We start from the raw sequence: 23,580 nt of genomic DNA on the forward strand, positions 1-23,580 counted from the left end.
TTGATGCTGTCTAAAATAAAGATGCAAAACAGAATATCTATCACGCGCACGCAACCTCAAATACCAGGCTGTCTCTTATAGTAGCTAGTGGTCAGACCTGAGATTTGAGGTCACTCGTTCATGAACAAACAGCTGAGCCTTGTCCTGAAGAAAAAGATTTTCATGAAATTCATACTTTCAGCTGACATTTATCCATTTAAAATTCCTGCTGCACCTACAGTGTGTAACAGGGAGCCAAGAAAATTACACGCCTTGTGCCAAGGAACTGCAGCTGCAACAATACAAAGACAGCAAAAGAGCACGGGGAGGGCCACGGCTCTGTCTGAGGACATGTATGTTGCTGACCTTCTTTTCCACGTGATTTGAATGCGGTAGGGGCGTTGTTAGGGAAAAACCTGGCTACACAGGAACAGCACAACCGAGAGCCAAGCACAGGCCCCCCAAGCTGCAGAAAGCCTCCTTCCGGCTCTCCCAGCGCCGCCTCGGAGCGGGCCCCAACCCTCAAGGTCCCGCTCACAGGCCCCAGCGGCGCTCACGGGCCCCAGGTGCCGACCCCCGGCGACGGGCTGGGGCCTTGAAGGCCGAGGCGCCCAGCCCAGCCCGGGCCCGGGCCCGGGCCCCGACCCCGGCCCCGGCCCCGCTCCCTGGGCCGCCCTCCGGCCTCAGCCCGCACCCGCTAGGCGCTAGCAGCGCGCATGCGCAATACACCCCGCCTATTTCCCCCCCCCTCGCCCGGGCGGCGGTTTAACAACGCTCAGCCGGTGTCCGGCCGCTCCCGAGTAACAGGGCGCGGCCCCGCGGGGCAGGCACTACAGGGACCGGGACCACCACCGCCGCCGCCTGCCGGGCCGGGCCAGGCCGGGCTGAGCCGGGCCGGGCCGGGCCCGGGCCCGGGCCAACGGCGCCCTTCGCTGCGCCCCTCCAGGCCGGGCCCAACGGCTCCCTCCATCCCCGCCGCGCGTCACTGCGCCTGCGCCGCGGCGAAGCAGGTGCCCGGATGAACCGTGGCGCGCCTGCGCGCTGGCCCCGCCCCGCTCTCGTTTCTTCACGCGGTGGCGAGATGCCCCCCCTCTGCAACCTCCCGCCCCCCCTCACGTGACCGAGGCGCGTGACGCAGCGAGGCGCTCCGCTGGCCAACGGCGCGGGGCGGCGGCACGTGACCCGTGGCCGCTCTCGCGAGCGTCGGCGCCCGCCGGAGCGCCTCGCCCCTCCCCCCGCCCCCCCCTCCCTGCGGCCCAGGCGACGCGGCGAGGCCAGGCGAGACGGAAGCGGCCGCGGCCCGACGGGACCGAGAGCGGCGCCCCCCGCCCCGGCCCCGCCGAGGTGAGACCCCCCCCCCTTTCCCTCCCCTCCCGCCGCTGCCGCCGGGCGGGAGCCGCCGCCCGGCCCGGGCCCTCCGCCGCCCCCTTTGTTCGCGGCCCCGGGGCGCCGCGGCCTGCGGCGGGGCAGCCTCGGCGCGGGGGCTGCGGCGGTTGAACCGCGCGTTATCCAAACTCGGCGAGTTGCGTTTCCAATGCTTTCTGCGTCCGCTCGGCGCCGTTTCCCTGGCACTGCCGGACCGTGGGTTAGGAAAGGGTAAACCTGTTCGCGATGCGTGTTTCTTGCAGATGTCGGAAGACCTCGCTAAGCAGTTAGCGAGCTACAAAGCTCAGCTTCAGCAAGTGGAGGCTGCCTTATCTGGGAATGCCGAAAATGAAGACCTGCTAAAACTGAAGAAAGACTTACAGGTGAGACTTTAAGGGCATGAGTAGCTGAAACTTCTAGGTCTTTAGGGATTGTTTTCCTAGATGCTCGCACTGCAATAAAAATAAATACCTGATGGGATTATTACTTTCTTTTCATATAATTTGCTAGCGTTGTGGTATGGTTGTTAAAAAACAAAGTTTGGCCTATTTTAAATCTTGTCTCCCCGGATACTCAAAAAGATGTACTATCATTTGTAGCAAACCCTTCTGCTTAAAACTTTTAGCAAAGGTTGTATACAGCTAATAACTTTTCTCTTTAGAACATCACTAAAGCTGAAAATCTGCCTAGAAGTCAGTAGGACAAGAAAAAAGTTGGTGGAAACAATTGTGTTTTTTAGCTTCCAGGGAGTGAGAGAGCGATGAAAGATATGCCAGTGCTGTCTCTTTCTCTCTCATTCTTTATTTTTTTTTTTTCCAAACATTCCTTAGAATGATCTCTCTCCGCTTTAACTGCTAACCTTTGGCTGAGATAGTATCAGAACTGCGATAAATCAAAAATAAGGAAAACTAAATTTTAGATATTGATGAGGGATAAAATGTTCAAATAAAATTATGCAGTGATTAAACAATGTTGTTATTCTTGTTATTTCTACTAGGTTGAAGCCTAATGGTTGGGCTTAACATTTTACCTTTCTACTTATTCTTGAGTTGTCAAATTCATTTGATCCGGAATCTGTTTATTTGTTACATGCGTTTACAATTATACAAGCTCTGGAGTGTAATTCTGTATTCCTTGTATATCTAAGCCTTGATTGTGTTAAGATTTTTATATGAGAAGGGAGAATCAGATTTGTCCTTCATTTGGTATCTGCAGCTCCTAACCATTCGAACTTACTGCATTGTCAAGAAGTAAAACTCATTTCTGGTCCTTAGGATATTGTTCAGTGATAGGAAGACTGCCAGGCTAATTATAAGGTGATATGTAGTCTTTTATATTCTTATGTGTATACTAGACACATTGGCATATAAGAAAACAGCAGTACAGTACAAATTTGGCATGTCAGTGCAAAAATGCTGCTGCTTTTCTATTGTGGGTTGCTTTAGGTATCAGAATTAAAAAATATATATAAAACTGCCCAGTACAAAATTCCGTAACCACTATTCAGAATGGAAATAACAGCAATAGAAATGATACTTCAACCAAAATACAAGTGCTTCAAATCAGTCATCTTTAGAATTCCTTTTAAATTGTAAAGGCTTTGTGCCCATAGGGCACCTTGTAGATCATCTAATGTACTTCGCTGTACACTGTTAAAAGCATGTGTATATTTTTATATTTTTAAAATACACAGCAAAACCCATATGGGATCACATTTCCGATACCAGCACGATCTCGGCTTTGATATACAGAGATCATTGATGTGAAAGGACAACTTGCAAACTTTTTTATAAAAGCTCTCTGCGCAGAATGGGGAAGATGTTTACACTTTCGTCCCCAAAAGGTTTGCTATATCTGTATGTTCCACCTTGAAAATGACATAGAAAATGTTTTGCAAAGTTAATGTATGCCAACCAACCTATTGTAAAAATGTTTCTAAGTCTTTAGCCTCCCAGTTACATAGCTTTTTGTCTGCTCAAAAAGAACGTTACTATGTAACTGAAACTTTTTTTTTCTAATCAGAAATAAGTGATGCACTATGCAGGTGTCAGAAATGATGCACTAGAGGTGCATTTAGTATACTCAGCTTATTCCTGAGTAACAGGATCAAAATAAGCATTACAAGAAATGTTTCCGAATACTTAGCTTTTCTTCTTTTGTTTCGCTGAAACACTTCTAGGATAGTGTCCATGCAGCCCAGGGCCAAACTTAACTTTTGTGTGAACCAGAGTTGATCTTAGCTGTCATCTTCTTTAACTGGAGATGATATTGTGGGTATTGCATTCCAGAATGCACAGCTCTGTCTGAGCGAGAAAAGTCCAGTTGGCAAGGAAAAAATTTGGCAAACTCAAACTGCTGTTCTCTGTGGGTTGCACTTCCATGTCACAGGGGATGTGGCAGCAAGTCATACTGTATAACTCGGTTGGCTGTATTGAATTTTCTTGGTAGCCTAACTCTTGTTCAGAAATTTCCTTTCACTAAGCCACTCAGCTTCCCCTAAAGACTTCTTTAGAATTATCTTGTGAATTGCCATAAGATTAATGTTTCTGTCTTTTTATATGTGCTTAGCATTATGATATGTGGATATCAAATGAAGATTTTTACCAGAAGTTTGCTGTTTCTAGTTTGCTGCTTAAGTGACTTTATCAAAGCCGAAGAACTCCTGGCAGACTTGTCTGAAACTATTCATGTTGAATTCTGTAATAAACCATTTATGAAGGAGGCAAGAATAAGTCAACAATAAGTTTCATATTACAATGGTAGCCTGCATAACTGAAACACTCTCTTTCAGGTAGCTGTTGTCTGGTTTGCTGTATTTGACCTGCTGAGTTAGATGCCTATTTCAAACTGTGATGCCCCTTGGATTTGCAGAATATTATTATGTTGACAAATTGTTTGGAATTTCAGATCTGGGAGGGAGAGTTAGGCTAATGCAGTGTATTCTGAAGAGCTCCCTCAAACTAAGTAACTTTGCTATCAAAATCAATTCTGATTCACGTGTAGTATTGCAGTAGACAGATCAAAACCCATGGTTCCCAAACCTACTGTGCAGTCACTGGCAGCTCCTCTAGAACAAAGCATGTGCAGAACTTTTCTTATGAAGCTGTTGATAAATTTGGATGTTAACTACTGCAAGAGAAACAAATCGTTAGGCCGCTTGTCTCAGTAGCATAGTTGTCAAATACAAACACATTATAAGTGCACATTGTATTAGCTTGCTGTCTGGGAACTGCTTGTGATCCTTTAGGTTCTTGGGGAATGAAGACTTACCACCTTCTTTTCCTGAGCTTGTCTTGCCTTTGTAAGCCCCTAGCTGAACTAAGAGGTGAGGCTGTGAGAAAAGTTCAGGCTCCACTGAGCTGCAGTTGAACACTGGTTATCTGTAGTCGTCCTTTGATTTAAATATTGATCTTTAGTTACGAGAGTGATGACAATTCATACTGAGATACTCTTTAAGCACTGAAAAATTTTTCTTCTTGGAGAACTGCAGAGTTGCTTTGCCTTATGCAGAAAGTTCAAATGTCCTTTTAGGTACTGGCACCTACATATTTTGCCTTTTTTCAGTAGTCAAAATCAGTGGTGTTGATGTTGGAAGATAGGAATATAACGTGGATGAGACCTTTGCAGTGGGCTTTTTGCATGCTCCTGTCTATGAATGAATAACGTTCAAAAGAACTGGAGGAATTTGTTTAGCATTCGGAAAAAAAAAAGGCGTTTTTTATTCTCATTTGCCTTATTGGAATAGCAAGGGAAGACCTGACCTGAAATTTTGAGAGGATTCAGGCAAAAACAAGCGCTTAAATCAAAATGACTAAGGAAGTCAATTTCTTTCATATGCATCTGAATGCTCTTTAGAGAAGAGCGCTTTACCAAGCGGGGGGTCTTGGAAGAGGGAGGTGTTCTACCACCCTGTCTCTAGGTGCTTCACCAATGCATGCTTTTTGAGTAAACTGAAAAATGTTTCCTCGCTTTGACGCTCCAATTATACTTGCAGCTATTGTGCGTTTTGTAGGTTATTATGTATAAATATTGCCAGCCAGTCCCAAATGGGAAGAGATGCAAGAAGCTGCCAGACAGACAGAGAACAAAAATTGTTATGTCCTCTTACCTTTTGTCTTCCTCAGAGCACTATACCACCGATTACTTGCTCTGCCGCTTCTTGTATGTTTTCTGGCTAGTAACAAAGCATCGGATGCAGGCATGTACAAAGAGTCGCATCATTGATTCCCTGCCTCCCTTCCATCCCCCCGCGACTATCTAGCTGTGTTTCTGTGCCTGTGGATAAACAATTCATCTAGGAAGATATTCTATAGAAATAATGAACAACTTTAAAAAAATTTTTGTGGGGGTACAGCTAACTTCACTGAAATACAGTGAACAGCATACTTTTTTTTTTAATCTATATCAGCAATGAGCAAGTTTAGTTAAATGATTAAAAAGCTTAAAAGTCTACATCAGCTATGTATTTAGTACAGTAACTTCAAAAAACTTGGGTAAAAATATGCACAGTAACAGTTTGAAAGATTATTCTTTGTGTTTTGTTTGTCTTTTTTAGGAAGTCATAGAATTAACCAAAGATCTCCTTTCAACACAACCTTCAGAGACTCTTGCCAGTTCTGACAGTTCTGCTTCTGCTCTGCCCAGCCACTCCTGGAAGGTTGGGGATAGATGCATGGCAATATGGAGTGAAGATGGACAGTAAGTGTAGAAAACTTCTCTAACAGTTACATGAAATAGTACAATGGTAAGAGACTTTCATTCAGCTTGAACCGCCCACTAGGGCAACTTGACAGCAAAAGGAAATGAGGCAAAAAATACGATAGTAGCTATCATTGTATTCCCTTTATTAAAGGTCAGTATTGTAGATGAAAACTAAAGAGATCTGGGGTCACTTTCTGGAAGTGTCTTATTAGTCACTAACCTTATAAAACTAGGGTAGCTTTGGTAAATTAACATTTACTAATGTAATAAATAGCAGGCTTTCACGAATTGATCTGTTCAGGCAGTGTTTCTTAAAGGTTTCAGAACATAGAATAATTCATCATTATATTCCTATATTTGTAGCTGATCACTTTCAAGAAAAACGCCTGCAGCATCTCAGTTTGTGACACGAATGGGAAGTTAGCTTCTAATTGGAAACGGTTTTTTTGGGTGAATGAGCTGGCTATCTAATGTAACTATGAAGTTAATGAACCTTTTGGATTTAGTCTTAATTGCATTAACCTGTGGAATTTGTGAGAACCAAAGGAGCTCATTCTGAATTCATAATGTTTGAAATAAATATTCTAAAATTATTTTCCCTATTGCAAAATTTATAAGTATCCCAAGTTTTTTAATTACAGTGTTCACACTGGGTTAATACCTCATGCAGTACCACTGGCAGAAGAGTTTTATTGTTCAAGAACATTCTACTAACACAGTAGTACCATGTAGAAATTTGACGTAACTGTTGATGCCGTAATAGAAAACAAAGCTGAAGGTGGAACAGTTTTTCTGCCACTGATTATTAATAAATAAAATGCTTTTTTGTAAGAATTTCAAAATAAATCTTACTATCTTAAATCACTATTGGGTCATTCTTCTTACTCTGATCACCACGTTAGAGAACCAGAGCTTAGGAAAGGACATAATGGAGTGTCCACTGAAGTGCCTCTAATTTTGGCAGATCAGGCATGTGGTACTGGACTTCGCTTGTAGTGCATCTTTTTGGTGGTGGTGGTGATATGCGTTTGTTTTCGTTTCCCTGCTTCAGCTATAACATTTCTAAAATGACAAGTATTTCATGAACAGCTAGTCAGAGATTAATGCCTCATGCCACATTCAAGCTGGGCTTTTGTCTATTTTCATACAGTGCAAAGCATTAACATCTAGCTCAGCTCAAGGGGTTGGCTTCTAAAATTACACAAGAAACTAATTTACTAGATGCTAATTGGAGTATTGTCTGTAAAAAGCTAATTTTATTCCCCTCAGAGGTAGAGAGCTTTGTCCTCTTCCTCTCAGTTCAAGACTCAAAACAATTACATTTTTTTGGCAGTGCATGCCATTTGTCTTTTTTGCCCTTTTCTCAATATGAGGCCAGTTTTGTTGATTAAAATGTTTTATGCATAAATATGAAACATGGACTGATTTCTGTTACATTGAAATTTCAGAATTGCCATATTGAATCAGAAAATAAAATGTCTTATTTGTACATGTTACAAGGAGAATATTTTGAATGCTTCAGCTTGTTTTCCTAACTCTTTCTCCTATGGAGAAAAAGGACCAAACCTTTCCCGTCACAGACAGACGTTTTGTAAAACCCCTCACTGACTTCCCTGAAAGCTGCATTCTGTGAATGCAGTATCTTGATGAGAGCATTTATCAATCCCATAGACCTGCCAGAAACATAGAAACATAGAAACATAATCAGGATTTCCAATTAGATTGCTCAAGTATTTATTATTAGTCTTGATACTGTAAGACCACTATTTCTTGATGATAAAGGCCAAATGTGACAGATTCCAGTCTTTGTACTTGTGTACTCCTGACCTTAAAACATAATCTCTTGGTTTGATTTGTATATTGTCCCTAAAACTGGAGGTTGATATTTGCAATTTTGTTTTTTTTTTTTTTTTACTTAATGCCATTAACTGGCTGTCAAGTGTAGGTGTTGGAGGGCTGAGTATTTATTAAACCTTTACTCACATGCTTACAGCCATGATATCTTTACAGGTGCTATGAAGCTGAAATCGAAGAAATAGATGAGGAGAATGGAACAGCTGCAGTCACATTTGCTGGATATGGCAATGCTGAAGTTACACCTTTGTTCAACCTCAAGCCTGTGGAAGAGGGAAGGAAAGCAAAAGAGGACAGTGGCAACAAACCCATGTCCAAGTAAGTGATATACAGCTATGTACCTGAAAGCTTTTTTTTTTCTTTCTTTACAACTATATAAAAACTGGTTAATGAAATAGAATCTCTTTTTACAAATTATGCATCTCTTTAATATCTTCAAATGTTTGCTTGAAAAAGAGAAATTTCTGAAACTTAGAAGTGCTGATAGGTACGTTCTGAGTTTCAGAAATGAATTATCTGCAAGCCCGTGGCTTGCTGCATTTGACACGGACTCAATCAGTTTTATTACTATGCTCAGATGTATAAAAGAGCAATGTAATGCTTATGCATGGAAAGACTTGGGTTTTTTTTTTCCCTCCCTAGAAGTGGAGAATATTTACAAGCTTTGATTTTTGTCACCTATGAAAAACCATTGTACATGTCTCTGTCTTACAGGGATTTTTGTTTCTTGCATGATTCTGTAAATTTCAAAACTAATTAGTGAGAAGGAAAAAAGCACAAACATAGAATGTCTCCTTTCCTTCCTCCAGAAAAGAAATGATAGCCCAGCAACGAGAGTATAAAAAGAAGAAAGCTTTGAAAAAAGCTCAGAGAATTAAAGAACTTGAACAGGAACGAGAGGACCAGAAAGTCAAGTGGCAACAATTCAACAACAGAGCCTACTCTAAAAACAAAAAAGGCCAGGTTTGTATGTTTTGTCAACATGTGAATAATAGCGAGATACGGAATTTTGTCTGGTGACTTGAGGGAGAGGAGAAAGTAGTTTTTAAAAGTAACACGTTCACCTTCAGGATTTTGAAGTGCGCATGTTGGTATTTTGTGCGCTTTAAAGGCCTGGTTTTGCACTGCATGGCTTGGGAGAAATTTTTTTTTTTTTTTTTTTAATGAGTCTGAGCTTGCACTTACCTTGGCGAACTGGGTCTGCTGTTGGAGTTGCAGGGTAGTGTTTGTTGGGGCTTAGATCTGGAAAGCCTGTCTGGACCAACAGGCCCAGCTTTTGGCTGTGTTCATGATGTAGATGCAACACTAAATTATTGCCCTGGAATAGTAAGCACATTGCAAAAAAGGTAGCAGAGACATTTTAAAGCATTACTTCATCATTTTGTCATGGATTGAACAAGGTCTGCTGGAGATGGTGCTAAAACTTCAGTCCTCCTCTTGAACAATTACCACAGATCATTGTATGAGGAATGTGAATTTTATTCATTATCACAGATCACTGGGCCTAAGCAAAGTCCTGAGTGCTACAATCACAGCCAGTACTTGGGTGCCAGGAACTTCTCAATTCTGTTGTCTCACCTGCTGATAATGTGCCACGGATAAGTTAGCCTTGCGAAAGCCTGCCTGTCTATAGAGTAAGATGTTGAGGATTTTGAAAGTTTTTAAACATTAATATTTGCTCGTTTTTAAAAGCAAGCTAGTAATTAACTAGGAGTGTTGTCTTCTGTTTCATTTGCAGGTAAAGAGGAGTATTTTTGCTTCCCCTGAGAGTGTAACTGGCAAGGTTGGAGTTGGAACATGCGGAATTGCAGACAAACCTATGACACAATATCAAGATACCTCTAAATATAATGTCAGGCATTTGATGCCACAGTAACAGAGGGGAAAAGGTGAAACTTCATCTCTGCAGGGCTTTACACTTATCTTTTTATCATTATATTTTTCTAAAAGTAAATTATTTGTTGACACATCGTGAGTAGTCCATTTTGTCACCATCACTTTGGCTTCAGCTGATACGAGCCTTAAATCTCCAACTATTGATTTGACTCCCCTAATTGTTAAACTTTTTGTAGTTGCATTAGAATACATTCTGCAGGTAAATGCTTTCGTGAACTGCAGTTACCTGTTACTCTGAAAGCAGTAGTTACCTGAAACTTTGCTCTCCAGAATCTTCCATTCATACTGGTAGTGAATTTTTTTTTTCCTTATCTTTAAGAAAAGTGGTGGTATAAAAATGGCACCTTAACAGCCTCTCTCTTGTTTCTGTAGTCACAGTCCTGTCTGCTCACCTCAGTGACAAATTTAGCATTACAGAGCTGGTACAGCTCTGGGAGAGAGAGCTGGACTCCATCATAGCTTATATGTCAAATGGAATTGCTAAGGAAGTTCTAAATTACTCCCTTACAAATCCACTGAAGATAGATTTGTACAGCTGTGAATGAGGGCAGAACAGGGCCGATAATCTTTATTACTAATGATGATTCATGTGCTAGAAACAATAAATCTGACTTTTAATTCCAGTCTGAATTTCCTGTGCTAGAAGTTAAACAGAGGATATATCTTTTTTTTATACTCATCAAACTTTAACAGGAGGTTATTGAAATGTAATCAGAAGACCATAGGACAAGGTATTTAAAGTCCAATTTCAAAGTAGAGAATTGTACTTAAAAAACAAAATCAAAAACACGAGGATCAGAGAGTTGGGAAAGTTCAGGTGACTATGCTTTGGACATGAGTCATCATCTCACCTCTTGTAGGTCTTGAACCGGTAGGTTTGGTGTGGTTTCAGATCTTGAACACAAAGTCTTGTGTCTGGGCTTTTTCCACCCAGTAAAGTAGAACTGAAGCATAGCTGATAAGAATGCCTAGATACTACGTAGTTGTGAGTAAGTAAAGGTTAGTCTGAAGTGTCTGTCCTAAAATAATTGATTGGCCCTAGTGTTCATTGTAATTTCAGCTGTATTAAAGCGCTGCTGAGCCCCTTCAATTTTATTCAGGAAACCACGTGTAAAAGCTCTTGCATTTTTGTATTTTATATATGTGATCTGCTTTCCTTTGTTACTACTTGTCTCTCACTTACGGTAGCGGTGCCATCTCTGAATCCGTAATGTGTTTAAAAAAAGTTAATGGGTAGCCCTGTATACAATGTAGATATTATTTTTGTAAAATCTAGGGCTGAGTTAATGGACAAGAGTACGTTGGCTATATACCCCCATTAAGTAATTGAAGAGTGTTTCTTGTCCATTAACCCTGACCATTATTTCCCTGTATATTATGTTAATGTAGCTCATTTTGTAATTTGTTAACTAGATCAGGTCACGTCAGCAATTGTTGATGCACTGATTGGTGGAAATATCCATCAGTTACCTGAGTCACAACTCAAGCTAAACTCTGCAACTGGTAGTTTAGAATCCATACATAGAAAATGGTTCTCCCTATTAATGGGAGAAGGTGATTTTTATGAATACAAAGTGTGTTAATTTCAGTTTTGTATGTTTAACTTTTATTAAATAAAAGTGTTTAAAATCTCCTGGATATATTTGGCAAAGTAAAAGTGCACGTGGCTTGGTACAGTAAGTGATCAGGATAAGGGTAAGTAAGTACAGAGTTTTCTGATGGGATAAAAGACAGAAAATGCTGGATATATAGAATGAGATACTCAAAATGAAGCAAAAGTTCTTCACTGTCATTGCAAAATTAAATAGATTTTTGCCTGAGTCCTGGATCTTCACTGGTAGCAGGGGGTTTAAACTTTCTTTTGCAAAGACCGACTCGAACTTTCCTCAGACTAGCTCACTGTAAGACCCCACTGCATTTTGAAAGGAGTTTGTACTACAGCCTGCACCCTACAGAGACGTAACTCAGCAGCGGCATCAAATAGGTGCGAGTTTGGCAACACATGCAGCTGTGTGTTGAGGAAAGTATTTGTTTTTGGCAGAAGGCTGAGGGACTGTAGCACTGTCACTAACCAAAAGCAGTATCTTTTCAAAGTTGGAACAGGAAACACGTTGGAAGTATACAAAACTGGAATTTGAGAAAGATGGGTGAGACGTCCCTTAACTTCATGTGACAGGAGTTGTGTTAAAACAACACCACCACCACCACCACCACAGCCTTCTGAGAAAGACTTACTTAAACCGTGCATTACATGCACTTAGGCTGGCTCATCTTTCACTGTCATAAGCGGTCTATCACAGGACTGCTCATTCACTAGTCCTGGAAAGAACTTAGGTACAGTGAGCTGCCAGAACAGAACTGGATAGGGGAGCCTTCAGTCTAGCCCTAGGTAAAAATAGCTGGTCTCCTGGGGCTCTGTTTTGGGAAGGGATCAAAGTTTTGCTAAACTAGTACACAGCTGATTGTTTTGGCTTTTTGAAGGAAGAGTGCTATTTCTTTTGACTAATCTATTAGTGACCTCTCTCCTAAACTGGACTGCCTAATGAACACAGCTGTAATTTTCTGTTGGACACTGCTGCAAGAAACCTTTGATACAAGATTTTTTTTTTCTTACCTGGAATAGGTTGTGACACTGTAAAACCACTGTAACTGTGGTGGTCTAATCTATGGGAAGGACTATTTTTAGACCACTGTTTAATAATAATAATAAAAACCCCAACTGATTGATGAACTTGTTTATGCAGCTATTCCTCATGTCATTTGAGGAGGGGGGAGGTCACTGTGTAGTCTGGCTTTGGAGCACTGCCTTAGTAAGGTGTCTTAGGAAAGTCACATAAGATATAACATGCGAGTACTAAGCACTACTGGTGATTGCCAAAACAACAACAACAACAAGCCATATTTTACAACAGCTGAAGGAACCTGAAGTATGGGATTGAGTTCCTCCCCCCTTCTTTCCCACTTTTATTAGCTGGTCTAAACAAGAGAGTTCATTCTCTAGAAATCACACTTTGCATTGATTCTGGGTTCCCTCTGCAAGCAAAATAAACATTACCACAGTGCTAGCAAAACTGCATTAGAAAGCAGACAGTACAGCAGAAACACTGAAATGAAGGGGGAAGTGTTCAGTATCTCAGAAATCAGATAAATACAGAGGAATAAAACCTACTTGATCTATATAAGATTTCATAAAATTTATTTGTATATTTTTGACAAAATTACAGTTATCCACAGCAGGAAACACTCATCTTCAAATGATGGAAAAATGAGCCATCATCTCTGAGTACTTTACTTGCCCAAGACTTTTGTGGCCCCCCTCCCCCCCCCCCCAAAAAAAAAAAGTTTCTGCCAGGTAGAGTGCTAATCAGTATGTGTCTTACTCTGCTTCTCAAAGCAGCAAGTAGCTGCAGCATGTATGGGGGGGGGGGGGGTTCACTACAGGAAAACACCAAGGATGCTTACAAAAGACTGATACGGAAGAGAGGAAAAAAACAAAAATAAATTCACACTAAGCTAGAAACACTTTAGAAAAAATATTTCTTTTGTCAAAGAATACAGAATTTATTTCAGAGAAGGGGGCTATGCAAGATAGGGAGCAAGTGAGGCCTGTTTCCTCCTCAAAGCAGATGGAGGCTGTACTAGATGATCCAGTTCCTGCAGCAATCACACAAATTGTAATCTGTTGGGAAAACTGTAACAGCACAAACTTGACTCACAAATCTGAGATTGCTCAGTAACTGGTAAAACTCTCAAGTATTTACATCTGAACAGTCTTAAGAGTAACAACTGTAAGTGCTGGAATCATGCTGTCACATCTGTCCTTGCTCCAAACAGATTACTAGCTTTTATCAGATGCTTCAGGCACTGTATACAAACAGGAAAGAGGAACTATACTGGCAAGTACACGTTTCATGGCATAAAAATCCATTTCTCCTTTGCCTTCTCTTAACCAGAGTTCAGATTGTTGTTTAACTTGCATTTCTGTAGCTGCTTGACACCCAAGAGATTTGTAAATACATAGGATTTCAAATTTACAAGATTACAATTCAATGCCGGAGATGTTTAGAAGGCCAGAGGGGAAAAAAAAAAAAAAAAAAATCAAACGTGCAAACATACATTTCCCATTGATGTTCTTCTACTAGCTTGAATCAGTACTTGGCAGCTTTTTGCTTATGCTCACAACAAGCATGGGATACCAGGGAACGTGCTCCAGCCAGGCCCAACTTTTGAAGTATCAGTACCTTGCAGCTGGTGTCGCTCTTTCAATTGTGATTTGTCCAGACTTTATCTGAGCTCTACAAAGCTTCATTTCAACTCGGAGTATAACAAGGGAGAGGCAGTTGCATCAGAACTACAGTAAACATTAATGCACAGAACTGGACTAGCTACCCATTAAGATCTGTTTAAGCAGCTTTTGACTGAAATGTCAAAACCTAGAGTCAAGCTGAAGGCTGTGCTACACAAAAGCATTCAAATTATTCCCTTTTGTAAAACAATCATCCTTTTAAGCTGAACTTACTTCACAAGGATTCCCCAGGTCACTGAGAAGTACAAAGCTTTCCTAGGATGCATGCTGACAGAATATGCCTGGAAATGTCTTGTTCTGGCCTAGATTGGAAGATGTCACAATTCATGCTATGTTTTAAATACTACATTTTTAACATGTGCTCTGTAAGGTAGTAAGTAAGTGCTATATTGTACAGTTGCCCATTGCTTCGGGGGGGGGGGGGTGACAGCTTTTAGTTTCCCAATCAAGTCCATCCAAGGGGAGAGGAGGAGATCTCCAAACTCATTAACACAAGTCTTTTGGGGGGGGGGGGGGGGGGAAAGGAGTTAAACGGAAAGTTTCCTAGCCTTAGCTACACTGAATACTAGCTAAATCCCTGGTAGCCCAAGTGTATTCCTTAATGTGATACAACTTTGTATACATTCTGACTAGCAACCACAATGTTAAAACCACCATAAAATGATTTAAATTACTTTGCTGGCTTAGCCTGTTTTGCTGCAGTGTCCCTCAAGAGAAAAACTAATCCCTGCTGAAATGCAGCCCTGTTGTAATGTTCATGAACTCAATGGGACGTTACAAAAGGGGTGAATTTGGCCTACAGCTAACTGTGCATGCAAAGAGTGGCTTCTCTGGCCAACATTTCTTTCACTGGGAAACACAGGGGGAAGAACAGATGAATGCTAAATCTGGCTTCTCTCAAACTACCTCTGTAATTAACACCTTGTGGAGGAGGCAGGCTTGAGCCACTGCTTGCTGGAAGGAAGCAGGAAGTGCCATAGTGCCCTCCAGATCCACAGATGCTACACTCAGCTCAATATGATGGAGTATCCCAGATAATCGTAGACAGAAAACTCCATGCTGGGAGCACCCTTGAGGTGAGATCTAGCATTATTACTAGTGCTCAGAGCCACTGACTCCTCATTCCTCTCTCTGCTTGATTTCTTTGCTCAGTTGACACTGCTTCCAACATGTGAGCACCTTCATGGCCTTAAAAGCCCTGGCCAGGGCCATTCTACACTCCTTAGAAGTGTCCTGAAGCCACCTACCTTCCCTTGGCTAGCTGAAAACAAACCAAATTTAATCCTGTGCCTTGCTGAAAGTGCCATATTAACAGGAAGCCTTGCCACATGGCTGTAGCACCTGTAAAATGTGGACTGTAGTCTGGTGTAAGGAAATAGGGGCACCAAGAGGTGGAGTGACTTGTTCAAGACAAATTAATCAGCTCACCCCACTAAGCCTGCTTCGCTTTCGAATACCCTGGTTTGCAACAGGCCACGTTTTGAAATGTTCTGCTGCCTGTGTGGTCCCAGTGAAGTCAACGCAGAGTCCCATTAAGCAGCTGCATGGATTAGCATTTGGCCTAATTACTTAAGAGCAGAGAATCCCAATAGACAAGAGTTCATGTAAGCCCCTTCCTCGGTAAGCCAGTATTTACCAAACGATGCCCTGCAGTCTGAGCTCAGTTGCCAGACCCCGCTCCTCCTTCCCTTCACACGCTCACACTTCAGCTCCCCTGCTGCGCTCCAGGAGGGCAACATCCAGCAGCACGGGGGAAAAGCGCAGCACTACGGAGCCGCACGAAAGCGGCCTGCAAAGCCTGAAGCTCCGTCTGCCTCCCTGAGCGCCGAAGGGAGGGAGCGGCTGCCTCCTCCCGCGGCAGCCCTCCCTCTGCGCCTCACGTGGGTGCCGCCACCACCGCTGGGGTGGAATTTTGCCAGCGCTGTAGGAGGAAGTAATGTAAATGCTACCAACGGCCCTTTTAGCGTGCTTAACACCGAAAGCATTTCTGAAAGAAAGTGACGTTTTGCACCTTTGCCCTACCAAAACATCTCTTACAGACCCAACTAGCCAAGCGCTACAGGCAACATCAGCATACTCTTGCCTCCCAGACGCCCCTCCTTCACCCGGTCGAACGCAACCTTTCGCCAGCCTGCAGATCCCATCCAGAAAAGGCCCCTTCCTTTGCGTCAGTCAGGCCGGCTCAATCTCTCAGCGCCGTAATGGCAATGGGCACAAACTGAACCACAGGAAGTTCCACCTGAACCTGAGAAAAAACTTCTTCACTGTGAGGGTGACAGAGCATTGGAACAGGTTGCCCAGAGAGGTGGTGGAGTCTCCTTCCCTGGAGATACTCAAAACCCGTCTGGATGTGATCCTGGGCAATATGCTCTAGGTGACCCTGCTGGAGCAGGGAGGTTGGACTAGATGATCTCCAGAGGTCCCTTCCAACCTCAACCATTCTGTGATTCTGTAAGTGGGCACGCTGTAAAGGACACCTCCACCCTTCAGAGAGGCTGCTCAGCAGTTCCTCACCCTGGCACCTTTTGGAGGGGCCTTAAGGTGACCATCGCTCGTCTCTGCCGAGCCCCTTCGGCATTAGCGGCAAAGCCGCTCTTTGATGGGTGAACGTGCTCCCAAGTGCATCCTCGGAGCTGTGATGCGACTTCAGCTTTGGTCGAACGCAGCGTCATCACAACAGGAACCCTAAATACCAAGTATTTAGTAGCACAGCCATAGTACCCGATACCCTCTCTATTCCTGCTTCTGCCCAATAGTTAAATGGATCAATCCGCTTGGCAGGAGGAAAGGAGCAGAGCAGCAGGGGTCAGGCCTCGTGCATTATTCGCAATTAGCTTGCCTTTCTGTAACACGCAGCTCCAGAGGAAGACACAGCGTATAACGCCACGCTCTCCTCCCTGTGATCGTCCTCCCCCAAATCACTCAGATCCGTCAGCAAATTTCAAGCAAACCCGACAGTGGGTCAGCAGTTTCCAAGTCAGTAGTTTTCCACATGTTTTGTGCAGATTGGTGAACACAGAGAGGAAGAGAGACGTGCTCCTCTTTCCTGGGGGTCCCACAGGACAGCTCAGGGAACACCTTCCAGATGCTGAGAAGTTTCAGTCACTACTTAGAGCTCAGTTTATCACTCACCAGAGAACCTGTGTACCAGACATATAGAATTATTTAAAATATATATATATATATATATTTTTTTTTTTACCACCTCCCTAACCTTCAGAAGGAAGTCTTGGCTTTTACCATTATCTTCCAGGAAGTTACCCAAGTTTCTCTTTCTGATAGCCTAGGGCTGGTGCCAGGAAACATGGAACAAGAACTTATGATTCTGGAGGAGGAAAAAAAAAAAAAAAAAAAAGAAAACAAAAAAAACACCCACCCTTCTGCATTTAGTGCACACAACTGATGCCACTTCCACTGAAGTCAAAAGCAAATATTTCATCCATTTCAATGGGGTAACATGAAAACAGAGTACAAATAGGAAGCAGCAAGCAGAGGAGGACAAAGGGCAGAAAAGCCAGCAGGTTGGAGCTCACAGTCCACAAACAGATGAAAACAAACAAACAACATGAAAAACCAATGACAGAATCTGGGAAAAAAACTATGTATGTACAGTTAACCCCATTTCTAGTGACCTACAGATTTCATGAGACAGACCAATTTGCGACCACCTTCCGTCAATGACATGCCTCTAATAGAATGGACGTTAAAATGACCTTCAAGTGACAACTCGCCAAAGGATAAGCATGACAAATGCAGCCAGATAGTCATCTCCACCTTGTCTGCAGACGCAAGATGACATACTGTAATACACTCGTGTCAAAAGAAGGAAAATGCTGGATGGTCTTTTTAATGGGTTTGCCCGTAGCAAAAGGGCCCATCAGAGATCTAATTTACAGAGAGGGAGGTTTTGCCAGAATGAGCTCATGAGGGAGCTGTGGGTGCATGAGCGCATTCGTGTGTGCGTGTGTGTGTGTGTGTTTATTATAGGGCCAAACTGCCTAAAGGAAGAACATCAGATTCTATTTACAAGAAAAGTCACCGCATTCTTGTAAAATTAAGCAGAAGATAGATTTAGGGCTTTTGTTATGCTACAAACACAAAAATAAACCGCAAAAATAATAGCGTGCACAAAGCAAACCTGGGAAGGGGGGAGAGGGGGAAAAAAAAAAAAAAAATCACATCTCACTCACTATTTTGCAAAGAAAAACCAAAAAAGTGGTTCCAAGCTCAAATTACCACACGGTGAGAACAAACGTTATTCTAGATGAAATTAGAGCTGATCTCATGGGGCACACATCTAAGGCCACAGCAGAGAAGACAAAAGTGAACTGTTTCAGTTGCAGAAGAGTGGAACGAGGCTGCAGCAGCACAAATGCCCTGCACAGTTCCTTCACAGGGATTGCAGGGTACCTTGAAGGGCACCACAGGAGAACATCCCCAAGGTAACAGCCATCTGCTCAAAGCTGCACTTTCATTGGACTTATGGCAGCAGAAAGGGCTTTCCGGCTGAATAATCAGATGTAGCAAGGGCTGGTCTCCAACCTCTCATGAGCTAGGTAAGCTTTCAGTCTCTGAAACTAAGCTGCCCGTCAGGACTTCCTGCTTTTCCCAGTTCCAGGGGCAATGCTGAAATGTGTGTCCCCTCCAAAAAACATCCCTGCCCACAGGCACACAGCCTGGGCCACACGGGTGCAAAAGAGAAGGTTCTTCAGCAAATTCAAAGCTGTCTCTGTGAGATGCTCTGATGAGGTAAGGACCTAGGCCTTATCATGAAACTACACTTGCCCAGTACACCCTGACATTTTTCAGGCTACCGTGACTAGCACGGAAATCTAGGCTTGATCTCAACTCAATGAGCTGCATATTAAAAAATTTCCAGAGTCAGGCACTAAACAGCAACATTCTTCCAGTATCTTTCAGAGTGGATTTAAAAAACAAACAAAAAACAACCCCCCAACATTATAAATCGCCTTCAGAATTGGTTTTTATTTTATCTTCTTCGGACAACACTGAGACAAAATAATCCTAAATTTTGGGTTATGGAAACTCATACAAGCATGGATTCTCTCTAGCCTTCTGCCTTAGACTATACCTACAGGCTCAACGAATCCATAAAAACTATGCAATCATTCTCTACATTGCTCTCTTGTTCTTATAAATGCACACAATATTTTTGGAACATCTTCCACTTTTAACCCCCCTAAAGAGAGGCAGAAGGATGGGGAGGTGGAACAAGATAAAGGAGCAAGGTGTGCTGGTATCCAGGTATACGCCTCTGACCCAGGTTGTGTCTTCTTATTAGATCCTCACCCAGTGGTGGCCCATATGTGTATGCCAAGATTCCCAATGTGTTCAGTTTATGTTCTTTACATGCCCATCTAAAGGTTTCCCCTCTGGGTAAAACTAAACACGTGTAGACAACACTCCCAGTTAACAATGAAAAAGACTTCCATTACTACTGGAAAAGTTACTTCTTTCCCAGAGTAGCATCAGAGCAAGACATAGGAGGGAGAGAGAAAGCTTCTGTGAGCGCTTTTCAGTTCCACGAAACGAAAGAGTAAATTTGACTTGCTTTACTGCTTCTTTTGAGTTACAGAGCACGAGGGACCATCTCAGCTTCCAAAGGATAAACAAGACTTGGCCCTTAAGGGTTTAAGATTTGCATCTTTGGAGGCTCATTCTGTTCTGCAAAATTTCAGAGAGGCTAGCAAAAACTTTGATGCAACTTTGAAAGCTGATGCGATTCTTAAAGCAGATCTGGTACATAGGACTGTTCTGGCTTGTCACAATGGGGACAATTCACAAGATTCATACATTTTTAACCAGAAGGAACTATTATGATCATCTAACTGATGTTCTGCATAACCCTAACTAATTGGCCTGTACTTTCATCTAAGCGCAATTTAAAGCGACTTCTTGGAGCCAATTAGTCATCTTGACCATTCCAGTGCAACAGTCTAGACTAACAAATGGAAACGTGACTAGCATTTCAGACTGCGCGGAGGTGTGAGCTGATCGGAAAGGTCAGAGAATACAATGTAGTAATAAAGCAGTGTAGAACAACCTCAAAAAGCTGGAGAAGGGCTTCCATCATACAAGAAACCACAAAGAAACCCCCCAGCGCCAGACCAACCACTCTTTTCTCTTTAAGATTTATTACAAAGGCTCTTAATTAAATTTGTTTTAATTCTAGTCCTCTTGCCTTACCGCCCCACTAGCATCAGTGCTCCAGTAGGGAAGTGGCTTATCGTGGAAGCTCATCTCTCTCCCTGCAACAGCTTCCTCTAGTATCTGGACTTGATGTTTCCAGAACCTTCAAGTTCCTTATCTTAGAAAAGGTAGAAGATCTCAAACTGGTCTTGGAGCATAAAAATGATTGCATTTTGGACTCCTAGACTCCTTTCAGACACATTTATTCCAACCACATACACATGATTTACATACCAACCAGGAGAACAGAGCCATTCCCCACTCCACGAATCTAAGTATTTCACAGTTGTGTTATTTCTTTCTCAAGAGGCCATTTAAAACAGACAGGAATGACAGGAAAGAGGCAGTGCTGGGACAGCTGCAGAAGAGCAGGGGGAAAGAAGAAAACAAAAAAGTCCCACTGGTATTCAACTGCTCAGCACCAGGGCTGCCAGTGGTCAACACTTTCGAGGAGAACAACAACAGTAAGTCAGTCAGACCTTGCTAGAGGTAAAGTGTTCCATATTTCACTGCTGCAGTAGAAGACCTCCCAAGCCTGAGTCATCCAGATTGGACCCAAAAAAAAAATAAATCCAAGCAGCTTAAAACCCTTGAACTAACAAAGCTGGTAGCTATGGAGACAGTCATGCTACCAGCGCTCATCCCTTAGCCAGGGCACTTCTTACTCAGGGCAGCAGTCACTGACAATGTGCGCAGCAAGCTACAGCTCCACACATACGAGCTCCCTCCTTGCTAGAAAAGATCAAACCCAGGGCATTTCTTCCTCCAAAACCCTCAGGCCCTAGTGGTTGAGTGAGGCAAACCGCGGACAGTCTGCGGCAGGCTCCTGTTCCTGCTAGGTCACCTCCCAGAAGGGAGGAGAAGAGATGTACTGAACCACTGTATTACATACGCACAAGTGAAAACAGCGGCAACCTGATCCAAGCTTAAGAAACAAATTAAAAACAAACAAAACGAAAAACAGAAATAGTTCATCACAACCATGGAAACATTATTCCTCTACTCCATGGTTATCTGTTGTCTTTCATGGGGAAAGACACATTTTGGAGGACAGTGTGGGGAGGGAGATTCAGTAACATCAGAATACTTAAACATAGTTAACTTATCACAGTGCAAAACTCCACACCAGAATCATTCAGGATCTTCTCATCACAGGATCCAAGTGCAACACATTTTTCCAGGCACAAGAAGAACAAGCGTCGGCTAGAGTGATACGAATGACCAAGATGGAAGAACACAACTCATTTCAGATACAGAAATGTTTAATGGCGTTAAAGTGCTACTTTTAATGGGGAACCATCGGCTAACATTTAAACACAATTCCACTGCACTGCTAAATATGGTTGTCTCTCTTTTTTTTTTTTTAAACCTCTTTTTGCCCAACCTTACCTAAAACAATAAAATAAAATCTACAGGACTGAAATTAACAACCCATTCAGATCAGCAATAAGTTATGAACTTTATAAAGCATTTTTTCCTCTTTTTTCCTTAGTAATGAGGGGTAGTTAAATTACTTAAAAGATATACAAAGTTTCAAACAATGCCATAGCTGAGGACTCTATTAAGGTTTTTAAAACTTGGAAAACAAAATAATCCTGGCCATTAAAAAGACAAAAATAAAAAAGCAAAGCCCTCAAAGTGCAGGTTAGAACGCTCGTCTCCAAGAAAATTAGCAAACATTCGATACAATAGCTCTTAACACCACCTGCACAGGTAAGATGACAAGGCCCTTGGGAACAGGACGTGCAGTCTAAACATTACATTAACGTGAGAGACGTGCTGAGCTTCACTAGGTTAACTACTGGACTGGAACTTCAAAAGTCAGCAAAGGGAATGACTCTAAAAAGAAAACTGAAGAAACCCCCACAAAACTCGGCCTTTTCCAGCTAGCAGAGCCTTCATCCATTGCGTGTATGGCAAAACATCTTTGCGTTTCATTGGGTCAAGTGCTTCATCAAAACAAAGATCTTTTCATGGCGTTAATTCATATAAAAGACATCTACGGTTTTGTATGGACGAGCTCTAAAAAGATGCATCAGACTTGGGGTGTTTTCCCTCCCAACACATTTACAAACATTTTATCAAAACATGTCTTCAAATAAAAAGGTCATAGTGGCTCAGTATCTGGGCATTTTCTTTCTGGCATATCAACTCTCCTATGTGCTGGTTTCTTTCTGCCCTCCGTTCTTTGTGTGCCTGCGTATGAGCACGCGTCTACCGGGAGATCTGCTGTCGGTGTCAGTCTGAGCCATGACACAGCCCACGATGTGCTGGTAGATTACAAGTTTGTACCCCTTGCTTTAGCCACGCATCAGAGGTACTTGCTTTTTAAGTGATGTCCAACAGAAAGCTGAGCTGAATGGTGTTCTCTCCTGAACATACTTCTTTGCTGCCCCTCTCTCTGGGCACAAAACAAGACCATAGTCATTACTGTTATTACTCCTAGGCTACATAAGCCTTCATAGACTTCCTAACAAATTACAACAGCGTTGGATTGCGATAAACTGTAGGACACGGTCCTTTTAGGACCACAAAAACTCTTCAGAAGGGCCTAAACTAGGTTGTTCAATCTGAATGCAATACAAGAAATTGTGACATTTCTCAGATCTCATGACAGAAAGAGAGGGATGAGTCTCTAGTATCCTCTTTCAAACAAATAAAGTCAAAACAAAGTGTTTCATCACTAAGGTCTAAATCCAGGTCCCACAGAAACAAATGGATAGCTCATCACTGACTTCAAAGGGACTTAGGGTTTGGTCTAACTTTTTGCCAGCAGGAATTGGGATTGGTAACATGACCAAATGAACACGTATTTGGGTTTCTGTGGAGGCTTCCTTTACCCAGGAGGCTTTATTTACAGGTCTCTCCAGGACTAGCGGCCAATATGTCGTTTCTGAAAGAGGATACCGGCATCTAGGACCCAGCTCGATCACCCCAGTGAAATCATTCACCCTGCACTGTCATCTCACTTGGTTCTAGGAAGCGAACGAGAGCTTGACACTGGCGCTGGAGTAACCCTCGTCACTCCCAATACTCTGCAAGCTGCTGTGATCGTCAATGTCACTGATGCTGGTTGTGCTGATATTGTCCACTTCTCCATGGGAGAACTCTGTGCTTTCAACGTCCACTTCAATCTCTTCTAAAAAGAGAAATAAGAGAAACACACAGAGGTTAGTACCACCAAACCCAACTGCCCCCTTCAAGCCACTGAGCTGCCATGACTCCCCCGGTCAGGAACGAAGCAGCAAACAGGCAAAACGGCTTTCAGC

At 42.8% G+C, this 23,580-nt stretch overlaps 2 protein-coding genes across 3 annotated transcripts in view; one reads left to right on the forward strand and one right to left on the reverse strand.

Annotated features, from left to right (window-relative positions):
• Positions 1-1,223: 1,223 nt before the first annotated feature.
• Positions 1,224-11,428, forward strand: SMNDC1 (survival motor neuron domain containing 1). Its single transcript, XM_068949650.1, has 6 exons — positions 1,224-1,323; positions 1,608-1,727; positions 5,900-6,042; positions 8,056-8,217; positions 8,709-8,862; positions 9,638-11,428. The coding sequence occupies exons 2-6, from the start codon at positions 1,608-1,610 to the stop codon at positions 9,773-9,775; spliced, it is 717 nt and encodes a 238-aa protein (XP_068805751.1). The 5' UTR covers positions 1,224-1,323; the 3' UTR covers positions 9,776-11,428.
• A 10,127-nt stretch (positions 11,429-21,555) lies between these two features.
• Positions 21,556-23,580, reverse strand: part of MXI1 (MAX interactor 1, dimerization protein) — a 57,097-nt gene continuing 55,072 nt past the window's right edge. For both annotated transcript variants that reach the window (XM_068949648.1, XM_068949649.1), the window contains exon 6: positions 21,556-23,450. In XM_068949648.1, the coding sequence (XP_068805749.1) occupies positions 23,287-23,450 (164 nt within the window). In that variant the 3' untranslated portion in view covers positions 21,556-23,286. The remainder of the gene's footprint in view (positions 23,451-23,580) is intronic.

The sequence above is a fragment of the Struthio camelus genome, chromosome 7 (genome assembly GCF_040807025.1).
Source record: "Struthio camelus isolate bStrCam1 chromosome 7, bStrCam1.hap1, whole genome shotgun sequence".
NCBI lineage: Eukaryota > Metazoa > Chordata > Aves > Struthioniformes > Struthionidae > Struthio > Struthio camelus.